This window comes from Malania oleifera, chromosome 9 (assembly GCF_029873635.1).
Source record: "Malania oleifera isolate guangnan ecotype guangnan chromosome 9, ASM2987363v1, whole genome shotgun sequence".
Classification (NCBI taxonomy): Eukaryota; Viridiplantae; Streptophyta; class Magnoliopsida; order Santalales; family Ximeniaceae; genus Malania; species Malania oleifera.
In genome coordinates this window covers 48,129,886-48,147,441 of record NC_080425.1, presented here as the reverse complement: position 1 = coordinate 48,147,441, position 17,556 = coordinate 48,129,886, and the positions used below count along the sequence as shown (strand labels likewise).

The 17,556-nt window shown below is 35.5% G+C and overlaps 1 protein-coding gene across 1 annotated transcript in view; it reads left to right on the top strand.

Annotated features, from left to right (window-relative positions):
• Positions 1–17,556, top strand: part of LOC131164000 (shaggy-related protein kinase kappa) — a 66,681-nt gene that overhangs the window by 38,250 nt on the left and 10,875 nt on the right. The window contains exons 11-12 of the mRNA XM_058120878.1: positions 1,001–1,084; positions 1,201–1,303. Of these exons, the coding sequence (XP_057976861.1) occupies positions 1,001–1,084; positions 1,201–1,303 (187 nt within the window). The remainder of the gene's footprint in view (positions 1–1,000; positions 1,085–1,200; positions 1,304–17,556) is intronic.

The following is a 17,556-nucleotide window of genomic DNA, read 5'->3' as shown; positions in this document are numbered from 1 at the left end:
CAAAATTCAAATAAGAGATTTAGGAGCGAAGTGAAATTTCTCTCTTAATTTATGTTGTTCTTTTTATTGAAAGAAAGATTATTACAAGAAATTTTGAAATTATATGAAAAAATAAACTTGCAACAGCATTTTTTATCTAAGCATTCATGTCTAAATTATCATTATTTGTATAATAAATAATATTTAAATGATTTAGGAATTTCATTTGTATTAACTGAATAATTTTAATGCACATTATCTTATACACAAATCATACTACAACTTTTCCACCTCATACACAACGTAGATGTTTTTAATTTGTAATATATTAGTCCTAAAACTTATGTTATTACGTCAATTAACCATTTCTAAAGTTTCATGAAAGAATTCCATTTACTACTGATTTCCATTATTTTTCAAATCGAAATTGAAATTTCCTTCAAAATTTCTGTACTATTGAAGTTTTGAAATTTGAGTCAAAATCGAAATTTAGGACCTTGGTTGAGTGAGAGAGTTTTTTCTTCAGACCCATTTATTCTTGTTTCTTGGACAGGGTAGGAGGCACTTCGTAGTTGATGCCTCATTTTCAGGGCTTTTTGTTCTCTTTGTCTGCATACTGTGCGTGTGAGTTGTTCCCTTTGGAGCCTTTCAACATGTGATTTATTAAAAAGAGACTGATTTATGTAAGATCATCTACCCTATGAATATGATTTGATGTTTTTATTAAACTGTTTGGCGTATCTGGTTCAACTGGTTGGATCAACTTTGTTGCATGCATTTTTGCCTACTTTTTATTTTTTCTTTCTTTTTTATTTATTTCTTTATTTTCATGCAGATTTTGCATTGTTTCTCCATCTGTGTTCACAAATGCTTTCTTAACTTGTTTTTTGTTGTTGTTGCTGTTGCTTTTGGTTTTTTGTTTAATTATTTTTACCCTTATTTGGCTACCATTTGATTTATGGACGATATATTACTTTGAATTGGAGACTCACAGAGAACTTATTCTAATATGATATGACAGGTCTTTCAGAAACGTTTACCTCCAGAAGCAGTAGACCTGGTTTGCAGGTTTTTTCAGTATTCCCCTAATTTGCGATGTACTGCTGTAAGTTTAGCTTTCAATTTTTAAAATAATTTTTTATGTTTGTTTACATTTTTCATTTGTTATCACTCTTTGGTAATAAATGTATTAATTATCATTTTTCTGTGGTGATATTGCAGTTGGAAGCTTGCATTCACCCTTTCTTTGATGAGCTGAGGGACCCAAACACACGTCTTCCTAATGGCCGTCCGCTCCCTCCACTCTTTAATTTTAAATCCCAAGGTGACCTTGAATTAGTTATTATAATGATATAATGATATTGTCTTAGTGCTGCTTCATTGACAAAAAATGAATGATAAATTTATCTCCTCCAATGCTTTAGTGTGGAGATTTAAAAAATTAATTCATAAAGATGAACATTTTATATAAAAATTAGGTGCAATTTCTTCGCAATAGCCATCAAGTAGTATAGAGTCATGTACATAAGGCTCTTTAAATACCTAGGGTTTCTTATACATACTAGAATAAGTATGGAAACCCATGTAACCAATCGAAAGACTCCTAAGATTTCCTACACACAAGACTAAACATGGAAACCCATAAATAATATAAAACTTGGTTTATTTTCTACATAGCCTCCCTTAAACCAAGTTCTTTAAAACTTATCATGCCCATCAATTATTTGAGTTTCAAAAAAACATTCACTTTGAGTGGTTTTGTAAAAATATCTGCAACTTGATCTTCAATTGAACACAATTCAATTATAATTTTTTTGTCACACATCAAGTCCCGGATATAGTGATACTTGACGTTGATATGCTTGCTTCTACCATTAAAAACTAGGTTCTTTGTCAAATCAATAGCAGATCTATATCACAAACAATATTTGTAGGACTATCTTGTTGATGTTGTAATATGCCAAGTAGTCTACACAACCAAACTGCTCAAGTAGCACTACTAGTAGCCACAATCGCCTCAGCCATATAACGAGCAACTGCCTACTGTTATTTAGAAGATCAAGAGAAAATTTCGGAACCAAGATGAAAAGTATAACCTGAAGTACTCTTTTGAGTTTCAATGTCTCCAGCCCAATCACTATCTGTGTAACTAACAAGGTCCACTTTGTTAACACGAATAAAAAATTCCATGAGATTGTGTACGTATCTCAGAATATGCATAGCCGCTTGGCTATGTGACTGACACAGAACTCCATCAATCTGCTAACTAGACCAACTCCATAAACGATATCAGGTCTAGTGGAAGTTAACTACCGCAAACTCCCTACTAACCTTTTGAAATCAGTAGCACTGACTAAATTTTCAGGATCATTCTTTGCAAGTTTTAATCTGTCTTAAAATGGATTCAAAATTGGTTTGCAAGATTCCATTTGAAATTTTTTCAAAATATCATGTGCATATTTTTTCTGGAAATAAATATGCCTTCATCTGTTTGAACAACTTCAACACCAAGAAAATATGACATCAATATCATATCTATCATCTCAAAATGATGAATCATGGCTTCCTTAAAATCTGCAATCATCTTTCAATTATCACTAGTAAAAATCAAATCATCCATATATGAGCATACGACAAGAATATCGCTTTTCAAATCAAATTTAACATATAAAGCATGCCTGTGAGGGTATTTCTGAAATCCGTGATCTAAGAAATAAGAATCAATGCATGTATTTCCATGCTTTTGGTGCTTCAATTGATATAAAGCTCTTTTAAGCCTGTAAACTTTATCCGCTTCACCTTTTTTCACATTACTTGTAGGTTGCTCAACATATACTCCCTCTTCAAGAACGATATTCAAAAATGCAGAATTTACATCCATCTGAAAAAAATTCTAAGAATTATGAGCAGCAAGGAAATAATCATTTGTAGTGTCAAGTCAGGAAACAGGTGTGACCACCTCAAAATAATCAATACATGCTTGTTTGTAGCCTTCCGCTACCAAAGGCGGTTAAAGTGATCTGCCTCTCCATTAGGCTTGTACTTGGTCTTATACCCCCATGAGGAAGAGTAGTGAGCTCTCAAGTGTTATTTTTCTCAATGCTTGAATTTCTTCATCCATACCTTGAATCCATCGATCATCACTAGTGGTTTCTTCATAAGGCAATGGATCACAATCTGCAAAAAAGGAAAAATTCACAACATCTTCTTTTAAATCACTATTATTATTAATTACATAATCCAGCAATTTGGCCGGCATGTGGCATTGATGTTGTAGCCAACTGTATGACTCTTCAGGAATAGGTAAAATTGTAGAAGATGATGGGTCACTAGCTGGGAATTTGTCAAAATTTCCCTAAAATTTTTTTCCCAAGGTTTTGATGGCAATTTTGACGCTTTAGTAGACCAATCCCACGTAAATTGCTCATCAAATGTGACATCTTGACTAACTATCACCTTTTCGGTAACCGGATTGAATAGCTTATATATATATATATATATATATATTCATAATTGTAGCCAATAAAAATACACTTTTCTACCATATCATCCAACTTCTTCTGAATTGCATTAGGCACATGAGCAAAAGCAAGGTCTTAAATTTCAATTTCGACTGACATTTAGAAGCTCCAAAAGTATAAAAATTTTGATGAAAATTTCAATTTCGGTTTTTTGAATTTGAGAAAATGATGGAAATTAGTAGTGAAGCATGAAATTCTTTTACGAAGCTTTAGAAATTGTTAATAGACGTAATAATGTAAGTTTTAGGACTAACATATTACAAACTAAATACATCTATGTTGAATATGAGATGCAATAGTTGTAGTATAATATGTGTATTAAACATATTCATAAGATAATGTGTCTTAATCATATTTGGTTGATATAAATGAGATTCATGAATTGATTAAGTATGATTTATCATACATATAAAGATAATTTAGACATGAATGGTTAAATAAAAAATGTTGTTATAAGTTTAATATTTTAATATAATTTCAAAAGCCCTTGTAATAATCTTTTGTTTCAATGAGAAAATAAGATAAAATAATAGGAATATCACTACATCTAAATCTCACATTTGAATTTTGAGAAAATTTCATTCTATAATTAAAATTTTGAGATTTTGATAAATTTTAGATGATTCATTGAAATTTTGATGGAAATTATATAAGATGGAAATCAACTTCCATTTTGATTTCAAGGGTGATGAAAATAGGAAATTCCTACAGAATTTTTGACAATTTTGTAGAAATTTAAGACCATGAGCATAAGCAATACATCTAAGACCCTAAGATGTCCAACATTCAACTTCCGGCTGGTCCAGGCTTCTTGCAGTGTCTTCCCATAATTGCTTTTAATTTTGTGTTCATCATAAAACTAACCATATCCATTATTGTCCTATTATTCCTCTCCCACTCCATTTTTCTGTGCAGTGGATAGCTGTCAATTTGTGTTTAATACCATTTTTCATCAAAAAATCATCACAAGTATACTTCATGCCTCTATCAATTCTCAAAGTTTTTATTGATTTCCCACTTTGTTTCTCCACATAAAATTTAAATCACTTAAATGCATCAAATTTTTTAGATTTTTTTTTTTTCAAAAAAAATTTAACATATACCTTTCGACTATAATCATCAATAAAAGCAACAAAATACCTACAACCACCATTGGAAGGAACCTCCAGTGAACACAAATATGCATGAATCAACTCTTAACGACTTCTTTGCTCTCCAAGAATTATACTTAGGAAAAGAATATCTATGTTTCTTTCCTAAAACACATGATCACAAATTTTTCTTGGACAATCAATAAATGGTAAACCTTTTTTTTTTTTGAGCAAGTAATTTAAGTCTACCAAAATTCAAGTGTCCTAAGCACATATGCCACAACCAATTGTCATCATAAATAGATGAACTAAGGTAAGTTTCCAAAATTAATGTTTAGCAGAAACAATCGGCTTTGAGTTATATTTACATTTGCTATTAGTCTCCTATGGCCATCACTGATAGTACAAATCCAATTGTAGATGCACATGTCATAGCCTTGTTCTGACAATTGTCCTATACTCAACAAATTATGATGAAATCTAGGAACATAAAATACATTATGCTTTAAAATTTTTTTAATGCATTGTATTGTGTGTGGTTTCTATTAGTTGTAGGGTGTGATTTAGAAAATTGTCTATGTGAAAAAATAAAAAATAAAAAATAAAGAAACGTGTACTTCACTTGTGTAAAACTATTTCTTTGCACACACGGTGGGTCCCTAGCCTGGATAAAGGAGCAAGGTTGTGTTAGGTAGCTGATAACCAACATAAAACTTTGTCATATCTTATTATCATGAATTCTTACCAAATGCACCTAGGTAAAGGGAATAGATTGGGTTATTATAAAAGGGAGAGGTTTAATAAGTTAGCACAAGAAACTAAGATTAGATTAGCAACTTGGAATATAAGGACTTTTACTAGGAAAAGTATGGAAATAATGTTTAGAAGAAAAATTAACTTAATCTGCCTTCAAGAAATGGAATGGGTAGGAGAGTAAGTTTGAGAAATTGAAAAATTAGGATTTAAACTTTAGTACACTGGTAAAGAGAAACATAAAAACGGGGTGGGTATTATTGTAGACAAAGACCTGAAAGATAATGTGGTAGATGTTAAAAGAATAGGGGATAGGATCATTACAATTAGGATAGCTTGAGGCCTAAAGATAGTGAACATTATTAGTGTGAATGCTTGCCAAATAGGCTTAGCAAAAAATTTTAAGAAGACAATTTTGGGAAGATATGAATAGTATTTTTCAAGGGATACCAATTTCTGAAAAGACATTCATAGGAGTTGATTTGAATTGTCACTTTCAAAAGGATAATATAGGATATGAGAGGATACATGGAAGCCAGGGATATGAAAATAAAAATGAGGCCGGTGATACAATCTTAGATTTTTCCATGTCTTATGATTTGGTTATATTGAATGCTTGCTTTATAAAAAGAGAAGAACACTTAATAACCTTCAAGAGTGGGTATAATAAAAGTCAAATAGATTTCTTCTTAACTAAGAATGGGGGTCATCTAACTTATAAGGATTGTAAAGTTATTCCAGGTGAAAGTTTGGCAACTCAGCATAAAGTCTTAGTATTAGATATACATATTAAAAATTGGAAGAGAAGGAGTAGCATAAATCAATGCAAGAAAACTAGATGGTGGAACTTGAAGGGAGATAATATAGAAAAATTCATAGATAAAATTATCAAAGAGTGGGATTGGACAGTAGGGGATAAGGTTGATGCAAATACTATTTGGAATAAAATGGTAAATTCTATCGCAAGGATAGCAAAGAGGTTTTAGGTGAGTCCAAAGGAAGATACTCAGGTAGTAAAGAAAGTTGATGGTGGGATCAAGAAGTCCAAAAAGTTGTTAAGATCAAAAGAAAGGGGTATAAAATATGAAAAAATTGTAGAAATATAGGAAATCTTGAAAAATATAAAGAAGCCAGAAAAAAATGCAAAAAAGACTATTAGTGAAGCTAAACAAAGAGCTTATGATACTTTATATACTAAACTAGATACAAAAGAAGGAGAAAGAAAAGACAAACTTGCTCGAGTTAGAAAAAGAAAATGCAAAGATTTAGATGATGTAAAATGTATAAAGGACGAGAATAATAATGTAATAATTAAAGAAGAAGATATAAAAGAGAGGTGGCGGAGATACTTTGATAAAGTTGTTCAGTGAAAACAAAAATGAAAGATTGAATTTGGAAGTAACAAATGAGGAGAAAACTAAAACTAGGAGATTTATCTACAAAATTGGAGTTCTTGAAGTTAAGATGTCATTAAAAAAGATGAAAAGTGTGAAATCTATAGGACCAGATAAAATACCAATTGAAGTTTGGAAATGTTTAGGGGATAAAGGAACTAGGAACTATTTGGTTAACTAATATTTTCAACACTCTTATAAGAACCAAGAAAATGTTAGAAGAATGGAGGAAAATCAATTTGGTTTTATGCCTGAGAGATCAACAACGGGGGCTATTTATTTTTGAAGAAGTTTAATGGAAAAGTTTAGGGAAAAGAAGAGGTACTTGCACTTGGTTTTTATTGACCTAGAGAAAGCTTATGATGGAACATAGGAAAGTTCTTTGGTGAGTTTTAGAAAAGAAGGAAGTTTGCAGTAGATATATGGAGGTCATTAAGGATATGTATGATAAAGTAGAGATTAGTGTTAGGAGTGTAGGAGGAGAACCTAGAGATTTTGCAATCACAATAGATGTACATCAATGTTCTACTTTGAGTCCTTATCTTTTTACTTAGGTAATTGATGAACTAACTAGGAATATCCAAAATGAGATCCCTTGGTGTATGTTGTTTGCAGATGATATCGTATTAATTGATGATAGTAGGAGCGGAGTGGAAGCTAAGTTAGAAGTTTGGAGAGCCACATTAGAATCTAAAGGATTTAGGATTAGTAGGAATAAGACAGAATATATGAAATGTAATTTCAGTAACGTAAGGAGTAGCAATAGAGAGAAGATTAAACTTGATAATCAAAAGATTAAGAGTACTAATAGATTTAGATATCTTGGATCTATTATGCAAGCTGAAGGGGAATTGAAGAAGATGTAGTACATAGAATTAAAATAGGTTGAGTAGAATGGAGGAGTGCATCAGGTGTGTTGTGTGATCATAGAATACCCTTAAAGTTAAAAGGAAAGTTTTATAAGATGGATGTAAGGTCAACTATGCTTTATGGTTCAGAATGTTGGGCAACTAGAAAACATGTACAAAAATTAAAAGTTGTTGAGATGCGAATGTTAAGGTGGATGAGTGGAAGATAAATTAAGAAATGAGCATATATGTAATAATTTAGGTATAGAAACAGTTGAAAACAAGATAAAGGAGGGATGACTGAGATGGTTTGAGCATTTGAAACATAGGTCTAGTAGAGAGCATGTGGGAGGAGTGAGCGAGTTATTGTTTCTGGCATAAAAAAGGATAGAGGTAGGCCTAAAATAATTTTGAATGAGGTAATGAGGAAGGATTTAACAACCCTTAAGCTAATAGAGGAAAACGATCTTGATCGGGGGAATTGACGGGGAATGATTTAGGTAGCCAACCCCACCTAGTGGGACTGAAGACTTATTGTTGTTGTTTTTTTATAAATTTCCGTGATCCACCCATCCTTCAAGCTTATGGATATATGTCCCTTACACAAAATTGGTACTATTGCATTATTTTTGAATTTTACTTTGATCTGAATGATTCATTTAACTCAAAAAACATATCTTTCTTACCACACATGTGATTGCTATAGTCCCTGTCAAGAATCCACTGGTTCTGACACTCTTCCTCGGCTTTGTAGCATGTCAATAATAAAGTTTCCAAATTTTCTTCATTATTTTTCTGCAACGTTTGCGTGATATTTCCTGCAATTATTTTCATTGTACCAGCACTTTGATTTGTAGTGACCATATTTATTACAACTATGGCACTGAACTTGAGAGTGTCTTGCTTTTGTGAATTATTACTACTGTGTTCTCTTCAAAACCTATGCCGTTTTTCCTCTTCGCATTCTCAAATGGTTAATTTCTTTGGGATTCTGGTTGCTCCATAGATTTATTATTCTCATCTTTTATATTTAACTTACTCTAGAGGGTTTCCTCTACTCTTAACTTGTAGTTTTTCATTTAACCATTGTTCATGGGCTGTAATGATGTCAATAATTCTTTCGGTTTCATTGCAATCAAATGTTTAGATTCCTCAATTGCAACCATAAGATACTCATTTTGGATTGCAAGAGTCTGAAGGATTTTCTCCATAATTTGAACATCCTTTACCTCCTTGCCATTAGCTCTCATTTGATTGATAACAACTAATGTCCGTGAAAATGATTAGAAATTGATTGTGATTTCTCCTTCTGTGAAAGTTCATATTGTTATCATAGAGTTTGCCATCGCATATTTTTAGTTCTTTCAAAACCTTGATATGACTTCAACAATGCATTCCATGCTTCCTTTGCAGTTTTTGTGTGAACTATCTTCTCAAAAATTGATGGATCAATTGTTTGAAAAATATAGTGTTGTGCCGTTATATTTTTTTTGTTTGAATGGAATCAACACCATTTTTTGTTTTGAAGTTAGATTTGCTTCATAATGCAACCCTTTATAACCTTGATCTACAACATCCCAGATATCCAGGAATTCAAAGATAACTTGCATATGAATTTTCCATTGCTCAAAAATATATTTTTTCCCATTGAATCTTAGAACTGTAGAAAGAATTGATGCCATCTTGATTAATAAGCTTTGATACCAAAAGTCAGATTCACAAAATTAATTCATAAGGATGAATATTTTTTATTAAAATATTTAGGAGCAATTCCTTCACAAGAGCCATCAAGTAGTATAGATTCACATACATAAGACTCCTTAAATACCTTTGGTTTCCTGCATATACTAGACTAAATATGGAAACTATTGAGAAAAATGAATGCACAGTGGTATAGGTTGATCTTACAATGCAACACTCAACGGTGAAAATACAGAACAACAATCACGCAAATTATAATGAAAAGCAATAACAAAGACACAAAGAATTACATGGTTTCACAATGCCTACATCCACGGGAGCAATCGGCAATGTGATTTTACTATATTGTGTTCAAAGACACGAACAACATTGTAGTTACAACATATACAACATATGAATAAAGTTCCCGGAGGGTTTCCCTCCAAAAGCCAACCTCTCCAACGTTCCAATTCAAAATTTGAAAACAAATGCCTAGTTCCCGAGCCAAACCGTCGACGATTTGAAGAAATACTGTTGACGGTTAGATACCGAGAGCAAATACTGTCGACAGTTTGCAGAGATACCGTCGACAGTTAGATACCAAGAGCAAATAGTTGATGTAATAGACTTAGAACTGTTAACTGTTTCACTGAATTTGGGCCAAACTATCGGCGGTTACAGGGAAAACGTCGATGGTTTCCTCCTGAAAGTCAACATTTCTATTTTCTTCATGTTTTCTCTTTGTACATGTCTTTCACTCAATCATATGAGCCACATATTACAACAATCTTTACCTTGGCAAATATATGCCCTTAGGAGAAACTGAAAACATAAACCCTCTGCTCCACCTTGACCTTGGGACATTAGGTTGGGACCATCTCCCATCGAGCAATTGGAGGCATTCAGCAAGTCCAAGCAATGCTTGAACTTATTTGTGGTAATTGGCTTTGTCAAGATATCCGTTGCGTTCTCAGAAGTGTGAACTTTCTCAAGTACAAGTTCACCTGAAGAAATCAATTCCTGGATCCTGTTTAACCTTACATCTATATGTTTAATTTTCGCATTATACACATGACTCTTTGCCAAATAGATGGCACTCTTACTGTCACAACGCAGCTCCAACTCCACCTTGTTGTATGCTCAGCTTCTTGACTAAACTAGTAAGCCACAATGCTTCCTTGGCAGCTTCAGCGACTGCCATATACTTTGACTCAGTTGTTGATAATGACACTAGAGATTGTACCATGGACTTCCAACAAATAGGTCCTCCCGCAAGGGTAAACACATACCCTATTGTAGACCTCTTGTCATTCAGATCCCCCGCATAATCTGCATCTACATATCCTACAACTGACGGATCATTCTGTTGCTTGCCGAACATAATGCCATAGTGAGAAGTACCCCGTAAGTATTTGAAAATCCTTTTGACAACATCCCAATGCTATCTACCTAGATTTGAAAGGAACTTACTTATCACGCTGACAGCTTGTGCTAGGTCTGGCCTTGTACATATCATAGCATACATTAAACACCTCATTACACTAGCATAGGAGACCTTTGACATGTCTCGGATATCATCATCCATCCTTGGGCATTGAACGGTAGAAAATTTAAAGTGATTTGCTAAAGGTGTACTCACCAGTTTTGCATTTGTCATACTAAACATCTCCAACACCTTCTCCACATAACCACCTTGAGATAACCACAACTTCCCTACAATTCTGTCTCGACAAATCTCCATCTTAAGTATCTTCTTGGCTGCACCAAGATTTTTCATGTCAAACTCTTTATTCAACAGAGTCTTTAACTGATTTACTTCAGTCATATCCTTCCCAGTAATTAGCATGTCATCAACATCAAGCAACAAGAAAATGAGAGAACCATCCTCAAGATTCTTTACATACACGCAACAATCATACTCACACCTCTTGTAGCCTATTTGGATCATAGAGGAATCAAAACGTTTGTACTATTGCCTCGGAGACTGTTTCAGCCCATAAAATGACTTCTTCAGTTTACAAACCAAATGCTCTTGTTTAGGTTGATTGAACCCTTCTGGTTGTACCATATAGATCTGTTCCTCCAAATCACCATGGAGAAATGCTGTCTTCGCGTCCGTTTGTTCCAAATGCATATCATAATGTGCATCCCAACACTACCCTGATGGAAGTGTGTCTGACCATAGGTGAGAAGATTTCATCATAATCGACTCCTTTTTTCTGTGAGTATCCCCTTGCTACTAATCGTGCCTTGAACTTCTCTCATTTCTTTTCTGAAATGGCTTTCTTCTTCCTATATACTCACTTGCAACCTATCGCCCTCTTCCTATCTAGAAGTTCCACCAAATCTCACGTCTAGTTCTTATGCAATGACTCCATTTTCTCCACCATAGCGCCCATCCACCTATTCTCCTGGCCGTGCACTACCTCTTGAAAAGTAGTTGGATCCTTGCAATTGGTAATGAGAGCATAAGATGTTAGATCATCAAATCAATACCTGGGTGGTGGCTTGATAGTGCATCCGGATCTGCGTATAGGAACACTGCCAACCTATTGGTTTCTCGAGCTAAGATTCCCTACAATCTGAGAACTGTCATCATTGCCCTGAGTCTCTAACTCCACCCGCACAACATGCTCATCTCTGCTCTAGTTTTCAGACTTCTGTTTCTCTTCATCTTCCTCTTGAGTACACTTCACCATGGATTTTTTATCGAAAACCACGTCTCTACTGATCACCACCTTGTTTTCCATTGGATCCCACAGCTTGAACCCTTTCACACCATTCTGATACCCCAGAAAAATGCAGCATCTAGATTTTGTGTCAAGCTTCGATCTCTCCTCACTAGATATATGCACATATGCTGGACAACTAAAAACTCTCAAACTGTAGTAGTCTATCGCATTACCTGTCCATACCTCCTCTACAACTTTCTCCTCTAGTAATGCCCTTGGCTATCAGTTTACCAAGAAATAGCCATACTAACTGCCTCAGCCCAGAAGTTCTTCGCTAGCCCTACATTCAAACTGAGACATCGAGTTCTGTCTGTCAAAGTTCGGTTCATCTTTTCTGCCACAGCATTTTGTTGTGGTGTTCGGCGAACTGTGAATCTCCTTATGCCATGCTACTCAAAGAATCCATGAACCCCGAATCAATGTACTCAATCCCATTGTCTAACCTAAGGAATTTAATTCTCCTCCCGGTCTAGTTTTTCACCTCATCTTTCCACAATTTAAACTTGGCAAACGTCTTTGACTTGTGCCCCATAAAGTACACTTAGACCTTTCGTGAGTAATCATCAATGAAACTCACAAAATACATATGTCCACCCCAAGATGCTACTCTCACTGGCCCCCAAACATCTGAATGAATGTAGTCAAGAATACCTTCCGTCTTGTGAGTGACTGTTTTGAACTGCACTTTGTTCTACTTCCCAAGAACACAAAACTTGTAGAAGTTCAGCTTGCATGTTTTAATACCCCTCAAAAGATTCTTCTTTTGAAGGTCCTTTATCCCATGCTCACCCATATGCCTTAACTGTATATGCCACAAAACGGTGTCATCTAACTCAAAATCTACGACTGCAGCTCCACCTACAACTGTGGTGCCCAGTAGTGTATAGATATTTCCCGCTAACTTTTGCCCTTTCATCACCGTTAGAATGCCTTTACACACCTTCATAACCCCACTTTTAGATTTGTAACTAAATCTGTTACAATCCAAAGTGTTCAATGAAATTAAACTATTCCATAGATCCGGTATGTGCCTTGCATCACATTGTATTCTCACAACACCATCAAACATCTTAATTCTTACGTTTCCTATTTTAATTATTTTGCATGAAACATCATTACCCATCAAAACGAAACCAGATTTAACCGATCTGTAAATGCTGAACCATTCTTTATTTGGTTTCATGTGATAAGAGCACGTCAAATCTAGGATCCAAGAATTCGTGAGGCGATCTGACCCCGATGAAACTGAAAGCATATCACCATCACTGCTTTTCGAGTTTCCTTCCTCTACTACATTTGCTAATTTTGAAGTATCCTCTTGTTTTTCAGCATTCCCCTTCTTCCATTCTGGACACTCCAGTTTTATGTGCCCCTTTTTTAGCACTTAAAACACTGAATACCCTTCTTCTTCTTGGATTGCGATCGAGACTTATTATGATTCGTCCATTCCTGAATTTTCCTCTCCCATGTTCAGGGTTACCCTTCACCACAAGCCGTTCACCATGTGAAATTTCATCGCTGACCTTCTTTCTTTAATGAAAGCCCAACAATGTGTTTGTTACCTCTTCCAAATTCAGGGTTTCTTTATCCCATGTTAGAGTCATAACCAAGTTTTCATATGTGTGAGACACAAGTAGGGAATTCAATAGCATCAACGCCTTGTCATCTTCCTCAAATTTCACATTAACCTGCATTAAATCACTTATAATTTGATTGAATGCATTGATGTGTTGGTTCAAATCCAAACCTTCAACCATCTTAAGCCAATATAACTTTTGCTTAAGAAATAACTTATTCGTAAGAGACTTAGACATATACCAGCTTTCAAGTTTCTGCTAAACAACTTTAGGAAAATCCTCTTCCATGACGTGATACAACACGTCATCAGCCAAACATAATCTAATAGTTGCCATAGCCTTCGCTTCCAATTCCTTCCAATTTGTTTCATCCATGCCTTTCGATTGAACTCCGTATAAAGCCTTCACCATACCTTGCTGCAGTAATAGATCCTTCACCCTTCTCTGCCATAAACCGAAGTTTCCCATTCCATCGAATTTAACGACATCGAACTTTGCAGAAGAAGTTCCAGAAGCCATTACAACTATGCTCTGATACTAATTTGTTGTGGAAAATAAATGCATAGCGGAATAGATTGATCTTACAACGCTACACTCAACGGTGAAAATATAGAACAACAATCATGCAAATTATAATAAAATGCAATAACAAAGACACAAAGAATTAGGTGGTTCGGCAATGCCTACATCCACGGGAGCCATCAACAATGTGATTTTACTATCTTGTGGTCAAAGACACGAACAACATTGTAGTTACAACATATACAATGTATGAATAAAGTTCTTGGAGGGTTTCCCTCCAAAAGCCAACCTCTCCGACGTCCCAATTCAAAATTTGAAAGCAAATGCCGAGTTCCCAAGCCAAACCATCAACGATTTGAAGAGACACCATAGACGGTTTAATATTGAGAGCAAACACCGTCGATAGTTTGCAGAGATACCGTCGACGATTAGATACCGAGAGCAAACAGTCGAAGTAGTAGACTCAGAACCGTCAACTGTTTCACTGAATCTGGGCCAAAACGTCTACGGTTACAGGGAAACTGTCGATAGTTTCCTCCTACAAGTCAACATTCCTGTTTTCTTCATGTTTTCTCTTTGTACATGCCTTCCATTCAATCATATGAGCCACATATTACAACAGAAACCTATAGAATAAATAGAAAGACTCCCATGGTTTCCTACACACAAGATTAAGCATCGATACCCATATAATAAATAATAGGAAACTTGATTTGCCACAGTAACTTCAATTTTTTGAATGAATTTTAGTTGATCCAGGATGGTGAGAGGAGCTTGAATGTGAATGAACATGGAAAGGCAAGCTTGAAAAGAATAAAATTGTGCACATGCAAAATAACATACCATGCCACCCTCTCCAAACCTTCCAAACTTTGCATTAGTGTGACCTTGTGCCCTATGCTGCCCTTGTGCTCTTGTTCATATTTAAAAGCTTAACATGGCCTTGCTGCCAAATAAAACATATTTTTGTACACCTTACTACATCAACTTCCATATGCAACCAATAGTACCCTTGTGTGATTAGTGCCTGGGCTCATCGCCATCCTGGGTGCCCTTCCCACAAATTGTCATGACATTCTTTTAATAATGCATTCCTTAAGTTCCCTGCTTTGGGCACATGCAGTTGCCTTTTATAATTAACAGACCATCTTCCATCCAGAATTGCTGCGTCTTCCTTTCTTCTACTAGTTTTATGAATGTGTGGGCCTACTGATGTGATCTCAAATGTTTCCTAATAAGTTCCTTCATAGATAAAGTAGCCCTACTAGTCGATGGATGACTTATGAACTTCAATGCTGCCAATTTTATTTTCCTACTTAGAGCATCAGCCGCCTGATTTGTCTTATCTACCTTGTATTCAAAGTTGAAATCAAATTCAAGTAGTTTCTCGTGACAACGAGCTTGTTTCAAAGTTAGTCCTGGTTGTGACAAGAAGTGTGTGACCGCCACATTGTGTGTCTTTACCATAAATTTGGACCCTAACAGATAGTGCTTGCAAAAGCGAAGATAGTGTAATACGGCTAGAAATTCTTTCTCTTGGGCTATATAGTTCCATTCTACACCTGTTAGTTTTCGAATTTCAAAAGCAACTGGATGCCCTTCTTGCAAAAGAACTCCCCTTAGTGCAAAGTCAAATGCATCTACCTGTACTTCGAATGGCTTCGTAACGTCGGAAAGGATTAGCACTAGATCTCATGCAATTTTCTTCTTTAGTTCATTAAATTTCAATTTGACAATCTTTTGACCACCCCCATTTGACCCCCTTTTTCAACAAGTCTGTCAATGGTACAATTCTTCTAGAGTATCCCTCTATGAACTTCCTTTAGTTGTTAGCAAGTCCCAAGAAGGATCATAGCTCACTGACTTAGTTGTTGGCAAGTCCCAAGAAGGATCATAGCTCACTGACGAATGTAGGTGGTTTCCACCCATAAATGGTTTGTACCTTAGTCGGATCCATTTGTATTTGCCCATCTTTAATGATATGCCCCAAAAACTTGATATGCCTTTGAGCAAAAGCACATTTCTTCCCTTTCTCCCCTTTGAGGTACAACTGATTTTCCTTAAGTTTTTGAAAGACTCGTTGGAGATGTTCTTTGTGTTCAGCTAAAGAGGAGCTAAACACCATAATGTCATTGAGGTAGAAAACTACAAATTTATTGAGGTAGTCTAAGAAAACCTGATTCATTAAAGTACAAAAAGTAGCAGGTGCATTTTTTAGTTCAAAAGGCATAGCAAGGAATTCAAATGCTCCATATTGAGTAATACAAGCGGTCTTTGGTTCATCGCCCTCTGTAATGTGCACTTGATGGTATCTAGACCTCAAGTCCAGCTTAGTGAAGTATTTGGCTATACTTAGCTGGTAAAAAATATTTGCAATTAAAGAAATGGGATATTTATTGCAGATAGTCCCCTTGTTGAGGGCCTGATAATCCACACATAATTGAAGACTCCCATACTTTTTCTTCTAAAATAACATCGGGGCCCCAAAACATGCTTTTGATGGTCGGATGAATCTTGCTTCTAATAGCTTATTCAATTGTTTTATGAGTTTAGCTAATTTGGGCAGTGCCATTCAATATGGGGCGCGAGCTAGAGGTTTTACTTTGGGGAGAAGTTATATTTCGTGATCTATCTGTTATTGGGGTGGTAAAACCTTGGGAAGCTGTTCTGGGATCACTTCTTTAAATTATTCTAGAACTTCCTTGATCTTAGTAGGACATGCGTCTGTTTTTTTGTCCCTTGAATGTACAGGTAACACTACAAAAGAAGGTTCGCTCCTCTTTACTCCTTTCTTGAACTGGAGGGTTGAAAGCAATTCTTTTCTTTTATGGTGTTGTGGGCTACTAGCACAACATAAGGGGTATCTCTGATAATCACCAAGAAATCGGTAGCAGGAATCGGCACCGAGGAAGTAATCTTAAGGAATCCATCCCTATAACCACATCAAAGTCGTCAAGGGGTGCCACTGTGAAGTCCATTGGTCCTAATCAGGGATCCATTTGACAAGCTATTCTAGGGGCAACACCCACCGTGGCTAAAGCTTCTAAGTTCACTGCCTTCAATTTTCCCACATCCTTGTTAACTTGCAATTTTAACCGTTGGGCTTCTCTATCGGCAATAAAATTATGTGTGGTGCCTGTATCAATCATGACCTTGGTATTCTTTCCATTCAATAGTAAATCCACATACATTCGGCTCTTTTCCTAAGATTTGTTGGTAATTTCCCGACGTTCCAACACTTCTAGAAAGCTTAAGGCTCCCACCATATCTTTCTTTTCTCCCGAATCTATTCGCGGGGCTTCTGCTCCATTGTGAAAGGTTTCAAGGCATTCAAGGCCTTTCGTTCAGGACACTCTACAACCTGATGAGGTCCTATGCAGAGAAAGCAAGAAATTGATGGTCGATACTCCCCATGTCTTGTGTATCCGCCTTTTGAATCTCTAGCTGTTGAGGGTCTTC